This window comes from Diadema antillarum, unplaced genomic scaffold, assembly GCF_040938485.1.
Source record: "Diadema antillarum isolate AM-2024a unplaced genomic scaffold, OU_Dant_1.0 seq00001232_RagTag, whole genome shotgun sequence".
NCBI classification, from domain to species: Eukaryota; Metazoa; Echinodermata; class Echinoidea; order Diadematoida; family Diadematidae; genus Diadema; species Diadema antillarum.
In genome coordinates, this window is record NW_027272020.1 from 546,707 (window position 1) to 564,525 (window position 17,819).

The following is a 17,819-nucleotide window of genomic DNA, read 5'->3' on the forward strand; positions in this document are numbered from 1 at the left end:
ACCACTGAGGACTGGTAGTGAAAGCCGCATTCAATATTTCATGAAGCTATTAAACACACTCTTGGGCAGCGGGGCATTTTATGAAATATCGATACGCTGGCAGAAGCCTAAATCTAAGGATGCTCTCCCCGGGGGACCTAAGGTGGTGAACCCTATTTTTTGGTCGATTCCATGCATCGAAATTGTGTTGAATGATAGAAAGTAATGCATCAAAGTAGAGTGGACTTGCTTGTAGCGGTAAAAACCTACGCTTTGCCACAATTGCCAGGTGGGAGGAGGCAAGTCAACCACGCATACCGTCCCTTGTGACATCAATTAGACATTCATAGAGCAGAAAAACAAGTCTAATCCATAAGGATACCTTGTACGAAGGCGAAAATATATGCAGAGGTAAGAATGTCATGTGGTATTTTGATGCGCGCTATACATTATGGCATGCATGAAAGCGGGTCAAACACGTACCTTGGCGTTCTTCGGAGTCACCCCTGTCAAGAAAGCACGCTTGGTCTATCCAGCAAATGAAGTAACCGTTATGTGGTGACACGTAAATTTTCTTGCAATATCGGAGAGCTCCCATGCCTTTAATTGGTAGACTAATTGAGTTACGAGCTTCTGTAGCAGAACGCAGGGAAACGTTGAGTGTTCGTGTGTGTGTGTTGCACAAACACACGTACAATTGCACGCATACACATGAAGATACAAAGTAGTCACTCAAACATGCATTTATTTGATGACCCACGACTATAACAAGGAAGACGACTTCGAACATCTTCGACAAACTACAGCTTCTTAATTTACTTATAACAGGGAGATGGTCACTCCGAAGAATTCTCATGATTCTTAATTGATATACGTGTGACTTGGAGACGGGGTGAAAGGTCAAGTATTATATTTGGACAATAATTCCTCTAAAGAATCAATTGAATTGACTTTTATGAAGGATAGAGCTGGTGTCACAACCCATCTGAATGAAATTAGGCACCTGACCACTGTATGACCTATAATTTATGGACAAAAGAGAAACCCCTTTTCTCCAAGTGTGGAATGTTTTTTTTTTTTTTTTTTTTTTGGTTGTACGGACCTTCGAAATGACTTAAGTGTAATAATTGTATGTAATGATTACTTGAACATGATAACAATGAAATGAGATTTGTGTTTGGCTTCTTAATATGAAGGTTTGTTTTACGATTCAATGGATTTGATTAATTACAGACTATTTAGATATACATATATACGTATACACACATACAACATGATATGTAAGTATGCATGTATATATACGTATGTATGTAAATACGATGGATATAGATAGGTACATTATATATATATATATATATATATATATATATATATATATATATGATTAAAGATGACAAAGGATGTCGTAGGATGCCAAAATTGTAGAAATTTTCGGCATTGTCTTCGTCGGTTCTACTGTCTGCAGTCAACATTGACCATTAGATGAAATGTTTCATCTTTTATTCATATTTCTATCCCATGCATCTTCGTTTATGTTTATTTCTTTATTACTCCATGTATGTGAATAGACAATAAAGTTGAGGAAGACAAAATATGTCGAAACCTTCTACAAATCTGATATCCTGGAACATCCTTTGTCATCATTTATAACACCCATGCGATAAGCTTTAAAAATGACAAAAGTCTATGGTACATACAGCACTGAACCAGTATATCACATTAAAATAATATATATATATATATATATATATATATATATATATATATATATAGTGTGTGTGTGTGTGTGTGTGTGTGTGTGTGTGTGTGTGTGTGTGTGTGTGTGTGTGTACATATATACTGATACTTATTCAATCTTACACTGAATACAAGGCTGACGAGAGAGTCTATCCACTCTGAATTCTGCACTTTCGGCACTCAATGAGTTCAGCCAAATGAAATTTTGTCGTCACCTCCACCTTCATCAGCATATCACCTGCGGACAAGACATGGAGGGAAGTGAAAAAGGAAAAGAGAGAGGGGGACGGAGAGAGATGGGGTAGAAGGTGAGAAAGAGAGAAGAGCAGATTGAAGATGAAAGAGAAGTTTGATGGAAGAGCAGACAACAGTGATTTCAATTTCGTTTGCCTCCTTTGCCCCGCCAGACGAGAGGAGAGTTCAGAGGGGTGGCGGTGAGGTGGCGGAACGGTCGTCTGCGATGCACCGCGCACCGCACATAATCGTTTTTGCGCGGTAGCCACTCCTAGAAACACGTTTTAACTAACGCTCACAGTTTATACGATCTCCCGGGGGAGAACATTATCTAACTCAATGAGGACCACTTTGTCACGCCTATTTTTTTTTTCTTCTCTCGGCAGTGCCTGGTTACACATATCAAATGAGCTGCCCATATGATTATGTCTTCTAGATGAGAGCTCAACAAAAGAGATCCATAACCACGCGATGCTACTCTTATCCTTTCGATTTGAGCCATCAATGACAATACATCTATAGTTTGAGTTATGTGAAAGGAACATAACTTTAATTGCTAAGTGGCTCTTTGGCAAACATGATCCGTCTACTCTGTCAATTATTTCAGCAATTAAAGAGCGGCACAGTTTGGTATGATGGATATTGAGCAGAGCTCTGTGTTACAGCAAACATGAGGAAAGTCAGTGTATCATGAATTATTGTGAAATGTCGTTAATCTAGACTGTGATTGGGTGAAGAAAAAAAAAGAGAAAAAAAAATGATGGCAAAGTACCAGCAGAGCAGAGAGCAAAATGTGATCAGTCTTCGTTTATTCTGCCGTAAGGTACCTGCCAACGAGAGCTTTTCTTCTAGTCTTGCCATTCCAGTCCATAATCACGCCTGACTGCAGGAGAGCACGTGTTATTTTTTAACGAGGAAACTTACGCGATGTTCATTAAAGAGAGTTCATATCGCGCGCAAAAAAAAACAAAACAAAACAAAACACACACAAACCTCGAGATATTGGACGGGTGTAGATATGTGATGTACAGTGCTGTGGGCAAATTATCATTGTAAAGTACGCATCGTTCCCATAGATACACACCACTTTGTCTTTTCAGGTGATAAATTGTATAGAGAAACACAAGAAATACATTCCTTGGACATTTAAGGTACTTTACTATGTGCGCAGGCTGCCGTACTTAGCATCCTCTAATTTGTAAACTGTTCAATTTTAGAATGGGAGGATGGGGTGGAACTTAATGGAATTGAGGGGATAGGATGAGATACGACAAAAGAAAAAGGTAAAATGAGTAAGATGCCCTACAAGGTTGTTGAGAGAATTTACAGAAAAAAATCCGTCATTTATACTTAAGAAACAAAGACTCTTTGAGAAAAGAAAAATTTCTATCCAAAAGAGGGGTCATGGGAAAATGACGTCATCAATACCGTTTGTGCTCAGTACGGATCAGCCCTAGTCCAATCACTTTGTCGTGCCCATTACTGCCCAAGATACACAAATGAGTAGGGGAAAGAGCTCAATGAAAGCCTGTCAAGAACAAATTAGATGTGGGTGACGAGGGTGTATCCCTCTCACAACACACCTCCTTAGGAAGATGGACACGCTTTCTCTTAAATTTGGGGGGACTGCGTCATTTTGTTTCGGCGTGAATCAAAAAAAAAAAAAAAAAACTCGTGAAATTTTTTGAATAGTGAAACCTCTTAATGGCTGGCGAGCTGCAAAGTGTCCCCTTCAGGACTGGAGTGAAACAAGTTAATTTGCTCAGATATGAAAAACAAACGATCTTCAATCTAGTGTGTATTTCATAACGTGTGTTTGTGCGTGTGTTTTGTGTTAATTCTTTATTTTCAACGAGTGTGTCTAGGGAGAATTATTTGGAAGTGTGAGAGCAGTCACGACTAGCGTAAGGCTCAAAATAGAAAGAGAACGTATCGTATTCCCCACAGCTATCTCCACACGCACACCATCGGTATGTATCTGAGTCTACACCTGAAAGAGATGGGAAATCGTTGATGTTTTGGTATTGCGTTCGTAACAGAACTTTAGCGCTGTTTGGTATATAAAACAAATACTGACCTCTCTCTCAATTAGGTCGGAGTGCAGATCTTTGACTCGCGTTCATTACAACAGAGTTGTTATGGCCTGCTCGGGTTTCATACAGCACGTCTATCAAAGCATATCAATGATTTGCACGAAGGCCCTATTAAGAAAGCTCTTTTAACTCTTAAAGGAGACCTCCGGATGATTTTCAGATTTTTACATTTGAACAACTATAAATTAATGCTGAGGACAGAGTTTCAGAATTTATGATGATTGGGATGAAGAATAAGATTATTTTGGAAATTTATAACAAATTGCAATGAGCAAGGATGATGACATGGCAGGTTCACCATAAGAATGCATGAGTTGGGGCTCAAGGATGCACAACAAAAGAAGAAGGCATGCATAGATTATAGACAGGTGAACTCGCAAGCAAGCGGTATTGTAATGGAATTACACTGCTACATTTCTGAAATATGTGAGCCTCCTATGTCATCATCCTCGTTCAGTGTAATTTGTTTAAGGTCTTTCCAAGTATGGTTTCTCTTTTTAAGAACTACAATAAATTCGACAAATCTATTCATGGAGCTGTTGATTTATGTACTACATGATGTGAAATTATGAAAATCGTCTGGAATGCCCCTTTAAGGTATTCCTTGCTTCCTCTCTATCCCTTCATACCTGCCCTCGTCATTATTTTTCTTTCTCATTCATTCCTATTTTCTTCTCCCTTATCTCTCTCTCTCTCTTTCTTCTTTTTTCTCCTTGTCATTTTCGCTACTTAGCTACTATCCCTCACCTGCTCACTGCTAATTTCGCTTCCATTAAAAAAGAACTTTTCGTTGTCATCATCGTTAGTGATATGTCATCATTTTGTTTTCTGCTGCGGCTTTCATTCTCTCTCACCCTCTCTCTCTCTCTCTCTCTCTCTCTTTCTCTTTCTCTAATAAGCAGGAAATGACGTAGGCCACTCGTCGACCTCGCTAGAACTTTCACCAATCATTTTGAATGCAGGTCAATATCGAGGGCTTGGTACAAATCCTGAGTATTCTCTTTTGCCAACTGGAAATATATTATTATAGGAAGACACTGCTAGTCGTATGTTTGGAGTACCGAGCGAGGCGATATTATTTTCAAACTTCAGAGTGAACAGACCATCATAAAAAAAGAAAATCTCTTACAACTATATTCTGATGTAATATATATTTCTTACCGAATTGATAGCTATATATGATAGCTATAAACATCTTTTGAAGCGCGTGAAACAAACACCACACCGGGTGGACTTTGAGAATGAGAAAGCAAACGCGTGGTTTTCGATTTCAAATTTTGTCAGGATCTCAGTGTGATCTTCGTTTATGTCAGCGTATACATCACACTATCCTAGCTCATAGTATGTGCGTGATGGACTGAGCTTGGGTAATAAAAGTAAAACCAGACGACACCCTCCTACCTATATACAAGACACCTACAGCGCGGGAAAATATCACCGCTATGCTGGAGTCGCGGATCAACAGAACTTGGAGGGGGGAGAAAATTAGATCTGTCCGTGCAATTGGACATTTCCAAGCACATAATTGAGTTGGATTCATATAGAATTTGACAAGAAATCTCATTACCCGAGCTACTACATGACTCTGTGGAATCCTCGTACCCAAAGAACTCGCTTCACTTCATCTTATTATACAGCCCTATATTTCTCGAATGATTCACTGGTGCGTATCATCATGTTATGTTTGTACATTAGACTCTCAACACAAATTCATACAAATTATTACATATACAAAATATATGTATAGCTCTCTTCTTTTTGAATTTCATATTATTTGTACTATTTCTTATATAAATATATTATATATCTATGTTTATATATAAACATACATATACATGTATATGAGAAAGGAATACACACACTTATCATATATATATATATATATATATATATATATATATATATATATATTAATATATGCATATTCATATGATAAAAACCTAAAATGGCATTAGATTGAAAACGCTTTATCCTGGCGAGGAAAGCGCATGATTTAGAAACAAGACACCAAACAGATGTATATATATTTATACCTATATATATATATATATATATATATATATATATATATATATATATAAAGGAACGGATCATCAAGACACAGACTGCTTAAAAAAAAGAAAAAAAATGAAAGCAAAAACCAAACAAGCAGAGCAAACAAATGCAAAACTAACAAGGATATTTGTATACCCATGCAGCACATTTTATTCTCTTCCTTTCTGCCTATGACATTTCGTCTCAGTTACCTCTCTTGTAACTTATATCCTACCTTCTCCTCCTCTTTGTCCTTTTATTTTCTCCTCAAATGTATGTTTAGTTGACTTTCCTTATGATATTTGATTGCCCTTTTACTCAACTTCAATTCACGGTTCGCGGTACAGGTCCATCAATATCGTGCTTCCATTAAAGTATCTAATGTAAATGACCCAGATATGTAAAGGTTTTCGAATCCTACGACACATCTTCTCCTTTTGTTTTCCTCTTCTTCAAAATCTCTCTCTCTCTCTCTCTCTTTCTCCCATCTCTCTCTCTCCTTCTCTCTCTCTCTCTCTCTCTCTCTCTATATATATATATATATATATACATATATATATGTATATATGTATACATAGTGCGAGAGATAGTCCGCCTCAGTCTAATTTCTTTCAGTCAGTATATAAATATATATATATATATATATATATATATTTCGCTTTCTTTCTAGAACGCTCACCTCTCAAAATTATTCTTGCGCGTCTTCTCAGTCAAACCAATCCTTGACCATTTCTATCCATATTTGTTTTTCAATGTATACTCTCTTCATTGCACAATTCTTGTATTGATTTTCCTACATGTTCCCCTTTGACGCCTTTGATACATGGTGATGTCATCGATCACGTTACTCAACTCAGCTCTCTTATTTGCGTTTCTCACGCACTCTATTCTTGGTCTAGATGAACTTCCGAAAAGAGAAACAAAGAAAAAAGAAATGATATTAGCGATAACATTGTATATCCTAACAAGGAGTTAACCGATAGTCTACTAGTATATGAATCTTTTGCCTGGAATGCCATTTATGTTAACAGAAGTAGTGAACAGTATAGCAATGACAGTTATCTACCTAACTTCAAGCCCAAGTCATCCACTTGGGTGTGTGTGTGTGTGCGTCAGGCGTGTGTGTGTGTGTGTGTGTGTGTGTGCTTGCTTGTGTGTCTGTGTGTGTGTCTGTCTGTCTGTCTGTCTGTCTGTGTGGGTATGTGTGTGGGTATATGTGCGTTGGTGTGTGTGTGAAATAATACTATGTAGCCTACCATACAAGTTTACAGTGTAATTCATTATGTGCATACCATGCACATAAAAGCAAGGCCTGTTAATCAAATTTTCACTAATATTTATGGATATTGCAGACTCCCTAGAATTTCTGCAATGGATTTGGTTTCTTTCTTTCTTTCTTTCTTTCTGTCTTTCTGTCTTTCTTTCTTTCTCCTTTCTTACTTTCTTAAATTCACCGTGCCATACTCTTCTCTCACTACACGTCCATATTATGTAGGCCTACACACACAACAGTAAACACATTTATCTGTGGGGGACACTTGCGTTCGTTATTTGTATTGGGGTTTTTTTTATTATGTACAAGATAAAGTTGGTTCTTTATCGTACACTTTTGCAGGATTAAAGTCATTTATCATCCAAGCCGGTATAACATTAGAGATTGGACAAGCCCAAAGCTGATCACATCGTTATCAAAGGTCCTTATTTTTACGAACACAACATTCAAGGCCAAGTGGTAGTGTATCAAAGTTGAACTTCTTATGACGTCAGTACTATAGTTCATTTTGCATTGTTATGCACGTAAATTGAGAAAGAAAAAAATAGTGATCGATTGCCAACTCTTCACACTAGTTCTGTATAGAAGAAGAACAAAACTATATATGAATGGCTCCAATCCTGAGCCATGTCTGTGGTATAAGAATGACGCTTGAAACAAGCATTGTTCAGGATTTTGTCCATAAATCGTGATGATGTTCCATTTCCAGAAGGTGCCATGGCAACACGAGCCACCTTCCATTCTATGTCTAAGCACTTCTATGACCGACAAAATGGCGTCTCGTGTAAAAGTATCAGTATATTTACCAAATGTGCTACCAATACCACAGAGTAACTGTAGTAATATTGACCAAAATGATCTTTCAGATGCTACAGGAAAATCAGTGCTCCTCATCAATCAAAAATCCAATTTAATCTCTGATCAGCAAGAGTTTTTACGATCTTAATAAGATGTTGATACATTATAATTTCCTCCACGTAATTGAGGTATATAGCTAAACTCCATTAGGCTGTTGTTTTTTTTTTCTTCGCGCAATTGCTACCAGCGTGCACTAGTTCCGCCAATATAGCCAGCGCGAACTTATAATATAGCCCACAGTTAACGAGTCCATTGAATTATACATCGTGCTTGCGACATGACTTCATTGAATGCGGGCGTAATGAGTAAACCACGTGACGTGGACCAACCCGATACAAAATCTTGTGACGTGCTTTAACAGACCGAAATTGGTTTAGCATCGTGTAATGCGGAGAACAGGTATGGTGGTCTGTTGAAGACCATCAAGCGGAGGTTTTGCTATCACAATGTAAGAGTAGCCCTCGTTTTGCCAATAAACCACTTCGGAAGGTTTCGAGCAAAAGATGTATCATGCCCATTGTATGTGTGAATGCATGTAATGGATAACATGAAAGAAGGGAGGGATGTCTAATGACTACAAGTATATTTATATATCTTATTTGTATGTGTGTGTATAAGTGTATATATGTATGTCTGTATGTAAGTATGAGGGTGTATGTAAGTATAGGTGTATGTAAGTATAGGTGTATGTATGTATGCGTGTATGTATGGATGTAGAGCCCTATACATTTGTCTATGTATGATATAACACATAAAATGACGTGAACTATGGGAAATCTTATTCAATGTACTGACACTCAATCGTCATTCTAAGCAAATTTCCTCTACAATGACTGTTGGTTTCGGAAGAGAGGGTATGAAATTCTTGGTTCAACCATCAGTTAGAATATGTGAGGAGAGATCGAACTATTCGCAGTTCATCACCTATCCCAATCCCCAAACCATTTTTCCACATTCTGTAGACAGGTCTTTGCTTTCTTGACACGAACGCGTCTAGTACCAGTAAGTTATCATGAATATTGGAATTTTGTCACTGTTGAGGGGGTGTGTTTACAAAATACTTATTGTATATAATGTAAAACTAAGTCAGTCTTTCTTTTGTTTTTCTTTGAATCCAAATTGATCTGCAAATGAGGGCTACCATCACCACGACCTATGATCTTGTCCACTGACTCCAAAAGATATAGTATGTCTGAGGTCTTATTTCAAATTAGCAACGTGTATCATCAGATAATGTTTTTGAACAGTCCCCTCCATTTCCAACATTTTTTTTTTTTGCGGTATTTGTCTTGAAATGAAAAAAAAAAAAATTACAACTGTTGATAATTTGTTTTTCATTGCATTGTTGAATCATTATGTGTATTCAAATGTTGTAATCATAATGTGCTGGAAATGAAATAAACCTAAATGAAATGAAAAGAATAAGCTAACACTCGTATAAATCATTCCCTAAAAGGAAAACGGAACGAATTAAGACAATCCTCTGGTGAAAATAATGACCGAGAGACATGCCTTCAAGGTAACTCCATGGGGCTACAAAACATGTCTCCATGGTAACGGTAACGGGGGAGCAGTTTTGAAGATTGTCGATCAAATTCTCTCGGTTTGTCTGCGCCCTCAACGATATACGTCGGTGTGATTCAAGAGGACTAGGGACGCAAAGAAATGGTTAAGTTGAGTGCAGGGAAGCTGATAAGTAGACCTTCTCAGAATAAATGGAGTTAGTGACAGCAAGGTCAAAAATGCGTTTGATTATTCCAGAGGTTTCCCACAAAATGACATGCAAGTTTAAAAAGACACGGAGACTAAGGCCCGAATTTACGAAGGTGGTACAATTGAAACCATGGTCAACATGATGATTTAAACCATGGACAATATATGGAGCGCCAAGTGTCGCATGACCTATTTCGTAACCAAATCGGTCATTTCGTCAAATTTTGTCGATGAAATGACGAAACGACGAAATAGGCCATGCAACACTTGGCGCTCCATACAAATTGTCCATGGTTAAAACCTTGGTTTCAATTGTTCCACCTTCGTGAATTCGGGCCAAAGATGTAAAAGAAGGCGGGAGGCTGGGAAAGAGAGACAAAGAAACTTTTCAACAATAGCGCTTCCAACTAATCACCCTGGTTTTCCGTCTCTATAGAAACAGCCGCTAATGTGATATACTGTTTTTCATTACTACCTCATGGTCTGCGATATCATAGTATGCACGTAAAGGGTATACAGCGTTGTGAGTGTGTGTGTGTGTGTGTGTGTTTTCCATAAAATTACACATTAATTAGGTCATTGCGTTTCAAATTTGCAACACCATGCACTTCAATCATCAATCTTCTCTCTCAACAGTTCAATCGCCCTCGAAGAGGGCAGCTCGCGTTCTCCACACTCAACCTCCTTGCCCGAAAGTTCGGTAAGGTCATACTTATGAACTGCTCAACATGTTCACCTTATGGATAGTGCAACGCTACGCCATCCTCACCTCACAGCTCCACTCCCATACTGATCTGTACACAGATTAGTGCACAATCAAGGAGCTACAACGTAGTAGCTCCAAGATATAATATTTTTGAAGATACTCTAAACATCAATATAATTTCACGACCAATTTGATAAAAAACGTGTACTATTTTGTTTGTTTTATGTTTTCTACTTATCAACGTCAACTTATTTATGGAGTAAAGCTACACTTCGGCTGCACTCTATTTCTGCTAGCTGATTTGCGCACTTAAAAAAACACATTAGACTCTGTGCGTCACGTCAATCCCACTTATACTAGTCATCAATCATTTGCAAATATTTCTTTTTCTATTCCTTTTTTCTCACACATAGCATTTCCTATAGATCTTCATCTTCCTGTACCTCTGTTGCTCTCTTTCTTACTACAATATCATAAATGTTTCACTCTCTCTTTTACGTTTTTCTTTGCAATCATCTCTCTCCCCATCACACCTCTCTTTCTCTTTACCTCTCCGTCAGTCTGTCTGTCTCTCTGTCTTTTTAAAATTGTGTCGATTTCTTGTCATGCTCTTTCATCAATCACCATGATATGACTTCATTCTCTCAGACAGTAATACCTTATCAGCTTTACACCTCTCAGTGTGAGGTATAGGACGACCCATTAGTGTGTGATCCCCACTGTCGCTCTCCGACTCCTTAATTCCCATCGCATCTCAAGTATACTTCCAAGGAGACATCCGACCTTCTGAAGATCACACCAACGTAGACCTGTTGACCGTCGGGCTCTCGAACCACTTCTTGCATGCAGCAACCTTTGTCTGACTTGCACTTTTCTCGATCCTATTACCTCACCAAATGTAAGGAGTTTAATGTTTTCGTCGGCTCTTTTTTGATTGTCTGTTAGCGAGACATTCGCAAGGCTACGAACGGATATTGATGACATCTTCAACATAGGTCCAATCTGGTTAACGGAACAGCTATAGGTACTCAGTTTTGTGGGTTGTTTGGGGGTTTTTGTGCCGGGTGATCCGGATCATGATCCGGATGCAGGGGTTTTCTTAAAGGAAGTGTGGATAGTTCGACAGAGGTACGTGACCTTTTAATTGGCGGAGGGTTTGCGCTCTGCTATCCAAGAATGGGAATTCATCTAACTTGTCTGCACGTATATGGCGATGTTGAAACGGATTGCTAGTACTTTCAGGGTGACCTATAGTATTCATCACACACATATTGAAGGTAGGGCAACGTAGGGTTTTTCATCTTTTTACATAAATGATTTACCAAACTGTTCTCAATTGTTAAATTATATATTGTTTGCTGACGATACAAATATTTTTATGCGTAACAATGATCTGTCATTATTATTTGACAATATGAATACAGAATTGAAGAAATTAGATACATGGATGCAGGCAAATAAGTTAATTTTGAATGCAGGAAAAACTAATTTTATGATATTTGGGACTCGTGAGTGTACTGATAATTTTGTTTTATATTATAATAGTGATATGATTAAACGTGTAACAAATATAAAGTTTCTGGGTGTTATGCTGGATGATAAACTGTCTTGGAATAGTCATGTCAATATGCTCTGCAACACACTGTCTAGAAATATTGGTATATTGCGAAAACTGAAATTTTTACCTAAGCATGTGTTGAAATTGTTATATCATTCTTTCATTTCATCTCACTTGAGTTATTGTACTCTCATCTGGGGCCATTCAACTAAAAAGAATGTGAAACGTATTCATTTGTTGCAAAAGAAAGCTATTCGTATCATAACTCATTCACATTATTTGTCACAAACTTCTGCATTATTCAAAAAAATGAATATATTACCAATTCAAGATATAATCTCCTTCCAAACAGGAATTTTTATGCAACAGTATTTATTTGGTGCATTACCAGCCCCCTTACAACCATGTTTTCATCTCAACAGCAGTATCCATTCTTATAATACAAGAAACCAACACAATTTTCATCCTCCCCTTTATCGAACCGAATTAGCCAAGTCAACAATTTTTTTATCAAGGTCCCATTTTGTGGAATACTTTACCAAAAGAACTGAAAACCTACAAATCATTACAGCAGTTCAGAAACAATTTTAGACGCACTTTCCGTATGTAATAGCAACATGGTTTTGTATATTCTGCCAGTATTTTACTCTCTTCTTTTTCCTTCTTCATCCTGCTTTGATTGTGCACCATTTGTGTTCTATATATTTTGTATCTATATATTGTAAGTTGAGAAAGTCTTGTATTTACTTTGGGGCCTATTCCCAACAAGCCTGAAAGGCTTTAATTGGTCCCCCACAATGAATATGTTTATACTATGACTTGAAATGTAATGATTGTTGTTTTTAATGTGGAAATAAATGAAATGAAATGAAATCTTGTAAGATCAAGGAAAGGAAATATAGGTCATTTTGGTGTCGCGTTGTGTAGTGACGAAGTAACGTATCGTTGATGTGTTTGAGAAACTCGACATGTATCAGGAGCCATGACCCCTTGTAAAACGAGGTTTCTGTTTAAAGCCCAAACAAAGTTCTGGTACGCCTGCAAAAGTTGTCAAATTTCGCTCCCAAATGTGAACGTATGCTTAGGAAATGTGCAGGATAACGATGTTATAACAAGATATTCCATGGGTAACGACGAAAATGCGAAATATTAACCAAAAAGGTTCAGTCTCAGAACTTACCCGAACGGGGTCAGGCTAAACCAGAGACTCCAACTCTCCCGTTTTCGACGGGAGATCTCCCGCCGAAAACCCATTTTTGCAAAATCTCCCGTTCTCCCGTTTGAGATTTAATTTCTCCCGCCCTGGCTCTGTGTCTCCCGTTGGAAAGGATTTCTTACTTATTGCTATTGTATGTTGAAAAAATAAGCCTTAGATAGCACCAGAGAGCATCTACAACCCTAGGAATTTCGCGCATTGCACACATCAACTTGGAGTCTCCCGTTTGCTAGGGGTTTCAGGCGGGAGAATCTCCAGATCAGAAGGTGCTTTGGGTTGGAGTCTCTGCTAAACTCGGACTCGGGGATAACTCGGCTTCGCTTTGACGGCGGGATGAGTTGTAATGGTTGTCCCTCTGATTGTACAGTGTTGTCCTATGGGAACGGCCTGTATAAACTAGCGCTTCGTGTTCTGGCTACTCGCAGTAATGGTCCGAGTTGTTACAACGCGCGCATCAAAAACCTCTTTTGCGCGCATGCAAAATTAGTGTGCGCCTCTAAAACAATCAAAGGCGCTTGAAACAACAACAAAAACTCCAAAGACCGCGCGTCTCAGCAACTGAGGACCGCGCGCTGTCATTTTTGTTTTTTGTACAGGATTACGTTAGCACGCACTTTCCTGTCCATTCAGTCAGGCCTCACTTTGGTATCATGCAGTGGCCAGTAGAATGTGGCGATCACGAACTGCGTGTGTCTAAAGTAGGGTCGAATTTTTCCCGAGACCGAGTTAGTCTGGAGCCTTCTGGAATAAAAGTCGGTTTTCCTACTATCATTATTTTTCTCAAAATACCCCAAACCAACTCATCATTCCGGCAAACCGCGTCAGCCAGGTAAGTTTCTTAGTGGACTCTTTCGATATATTGCAAGAAAAAATGAAATGGTGCTAGACGGGTTCTCAAGCACTTACCGAAACTTAGTTTTCACTTTAAATGCATGACGAGGCAATACATTTACTGCTATTTCCTCATCCCCCTGTGTTTTTGACTGATAGTTGTATGTCTACTCCACATAGCATCAAATATCAAAGCGGAAATTTCTTTCTATATGGAATAAAAGACTGGAAGAACAAAACAAAAACGAAACAAAGCAGAACAGATCGTTGTTGAATGCATCAAAGTAATGTTTAGAGTTTGGTATCTGTAATGACTTCCGGGAAATCAAGCGGAAAATTTTTAATGATCATTTCCGCCATGCTTTTTGCCGTTGCCTATCCTCACCAGCTGTTGTAGTCTCTAGATTTACTGAAACCGATAGAACTCCGGACTCCAGACACAAATTACCTGTAACTTACAGGGAAAAAATGGTATTGCTTATTTGGAAGTTCCCTTAAACTGTACACTCACTATAGAATACCAACTCTTCATCAGTGCTTTGGTATTCTTCATTGCAGAGGCGTTGGGTAAACTCAATGTTGTAAGGACAGCAGAAGTTTGAAAGTACGATTTTTTAATTTTTTTTTTTCACACCGGGACAATGGTTTGTAACTCATTAACAATACAGACCTCTATAGAAAATTATGTATAATTATACAGGTGCTGAGATTGTGTGGACTATTCCTAACGTTAATTTGTGTCCAATGCAGTAATGTATGAAAACGAAATGAGGCAACGAAAAATAAAACAACGCACAAACAAAATCTACAATTCGTCAATGAATAATCAAATGTGTTTTTTTTTTCCTTTGCTAGCAGAGTGTTAAAAAAGAACATTGTGGTGACGATTACTCACTGAAAAAGACATAAAACGAACCTTCGGAATAACTAATCTTCGGAATAACGAATCTTCGGAATATCGCCACTGTAACCATTATATACACACACACATGCAAACACGCACACACACACACACACACACATGCACACACGTAGACACACACACGCACTCACACACACAAAGTGAGCAAAAGGCAAAGAGAACTGTCTACTGTTAACGTGATGGACAATAATCACACATGCATGATTTATTTTTCATCCTATACTATACTGTGCAGTGTATAATATGCCCTACTATGAATCTCGAGCTGTTTTTCCGATGCATAAATTGCATCTCTTACTACGTTTTTAAGAGAAGCAACGATTATAATCATTTAGTATGGAGGAAGTTAAAACAGGAATACCTAATAAAATTCCATTCTACAATACGCCCCACGTCTATTCCGCAAAAACAAAACAGAGCAAAACAAAACACAGCAAGAGTTGAGAAAAGGAAACTAAGTTCACGGATTTCCCGAGCATATCCAGCACATGGTCTCGTTCAATGTCATGGTTGCGTGAATTTCCACGTTTTCCGTGCGTGTTGGTGTCATCGGGTGATGGGTGATAACCTTCTTTGTTCCTCGCGCGTACGTGCGGTACGATGGAAAAGACAAAATAAACAACGAAAAGCATTGAGCATTCCACCATCAAAAACTTACCAGTTTTGAAGTCAATATCCTTCTTACTAAAGTTAGGAACAACGTGTTTTGTAAGCAAGAGAATACATTATTAATCAGAGGGGATGAAGGTTGAGGTGTGAATTGTTGTAGAGAGGGAGACAAATTGAAGAAAATTCACACCTCAACGTGTTTTGTGTTGTTGATGTCATGAACGGCAACAACATCATGCCAAATGGCCATCAACAGGGGCAGATTACAATGAAAACAGCCGTGGAGTTGCATGTCTTCTTTTCTGAACACATTCGTGGCATTTAACTGTGACTATATCATTTCACCAATTTGACGTTTATGATACTTGTGAATTCGACGTCGCGCCAAGAATATCAAGCAAGGTATCATTTCGATAATAAGACTCCCCCCCCCCCCCCTCCGCCTTTGACACGTACGTTTGTGATCCGGATTACAAACTTATGGCAAGCTTTATGTGATTCTATGAATCTGAACTGATAATGACATTATTTGGTGTAGTAACCAAGTATTTGAGATATCACCTCATGTCGCTAACAATGATTATAATCCAGACGGTTTTATTGTCAGGCAGCCACCAGTTTCGTCGAGATAAACTTGGTGCTTTTATGTCTAAAATTGTCACATTATGTTAGTATTAAGATCCCCGTCTTTATTTTTATGATCATAAGATGTACTAGCCTTTCTAAGGCTTTAAGAGTAGCACAATTTTCCTCCGCTTTTGAATAGGGCAAAGCTATTAATACGCGTGTATTTCCTCATTTTCATGTCACGTAATGTAACATAGTTTAAATATAATCATAACAAATTATTGCTGATCATGTCGTAAGCGGTATAAGGGACCGATACTTCTCCCCCTGTCTGTGTTTTCAGTACATTATAATAATCTCGGCAATCATAAATTGCCTGCTCCTTCTTTTCTTTTCTAAAACTTTCTTTGGCACAATTGTTTTATCCAGTGTCCTCCTTTACCAATTGTTGCACGCACTTTTTTTGTTTTGAGGACAGTTTCCCCAAACTATACTACACTGTGATGAAGACAAGAGAGGAACGTTATTAATCCTGTCATTTCTGGATGACAGTTTGTATAGGTAACCAACCCAGTGACATATTAATCTTATGCGTGAATTTTTGATGAGGCTGAAAGAGTTAATAGCCCCACCAACGTTGGCCTGGTGATGACGAAGCCATCATCAACACGTCTTCGTTTTCATCCACGGAGACAGTGATGAATGAGTTGTCTCATGGTAATTATACATACAGTGTCATCGCCCTGTAAAGACGTGGTGGGAAGTCCGCACCACTCGGCCGAACCGTAGGCGAGACGATCACCTATTCAGCCCTGTCGTTAAAATATGATTGAGTGCCAAACAGTATTTCCTTGTACATGTCTATATAGAACGATGCATAAAATGTTGAAGTGAGCATTGACTACTACACGAACATTTTCTCATTGTTGTTTGATGCTATTAGTAGAGGCTACTATGTAATCCCGTGAGATTTTTGTGCCAAAATTGATTTTTTTGGCTAACTTTGTCAATTTGGGGGTGCTGAATCCAAAAAAGTTTGGTTCCATTTTTTCTGACCACGTCTTCAGCCGCCATTTTGAATTTCAAAATGGCCGCCATAGTAAACTGTAATTTCATCCATATCTCATTAAGTGAGTATTATAGAAGCTTCAAATTTGGTGCAAAGTGCATGGTTGTGATGTCAGACACTCTGGTATATCTTTTTCTGATATTGTGGATTGTTTTGATACAATTTGTAGGCTGCCATCTTGAATTTCAAAATGGCCGCCATAGCAAACAGTATTTTGAATCATATCTCATGCAGTGAGCATTGTAGAAGCTTCAAATTTGGTGCAAAATGCATGATTGTGATGTCAGCCACTCTGATATATCATTTTCTGTTACGTGGCTTGTTTTGATACAATTTCTGGGCTGCCATCTTGAAATTCAAAATGGCCGCCATAGCGTTTTTACCCATATCTCATGTTGCAATTATTGTAGGAGCATCAAA

The 17,819-nt window shown here is 38.2% G+C and overlaps 1 protein-coding gene across 1 annotated transcript in view; it reads right to left on the minus strand.

The window, feature by feature from the left end:
- Positions 1-1,865: 1,865 nt before the first annotated feature.
- The window catches only part of LOC139745058 (uncharacterized), a 66,302-nt gene continuing 50,348 nt past the window's right edge, over positions 1,866-17,819 (minus strand). Inside the window, exon 8 of the mRNA XM_071655473.1 lies at positions 1,866-1,954. Within this exon, the coding sequence (XP_071511574.1) occupies positions 1,866-1,954 (89 nt within the window). The remainder of the gene's footprint in view (positions 1,955-17,819) is intronic.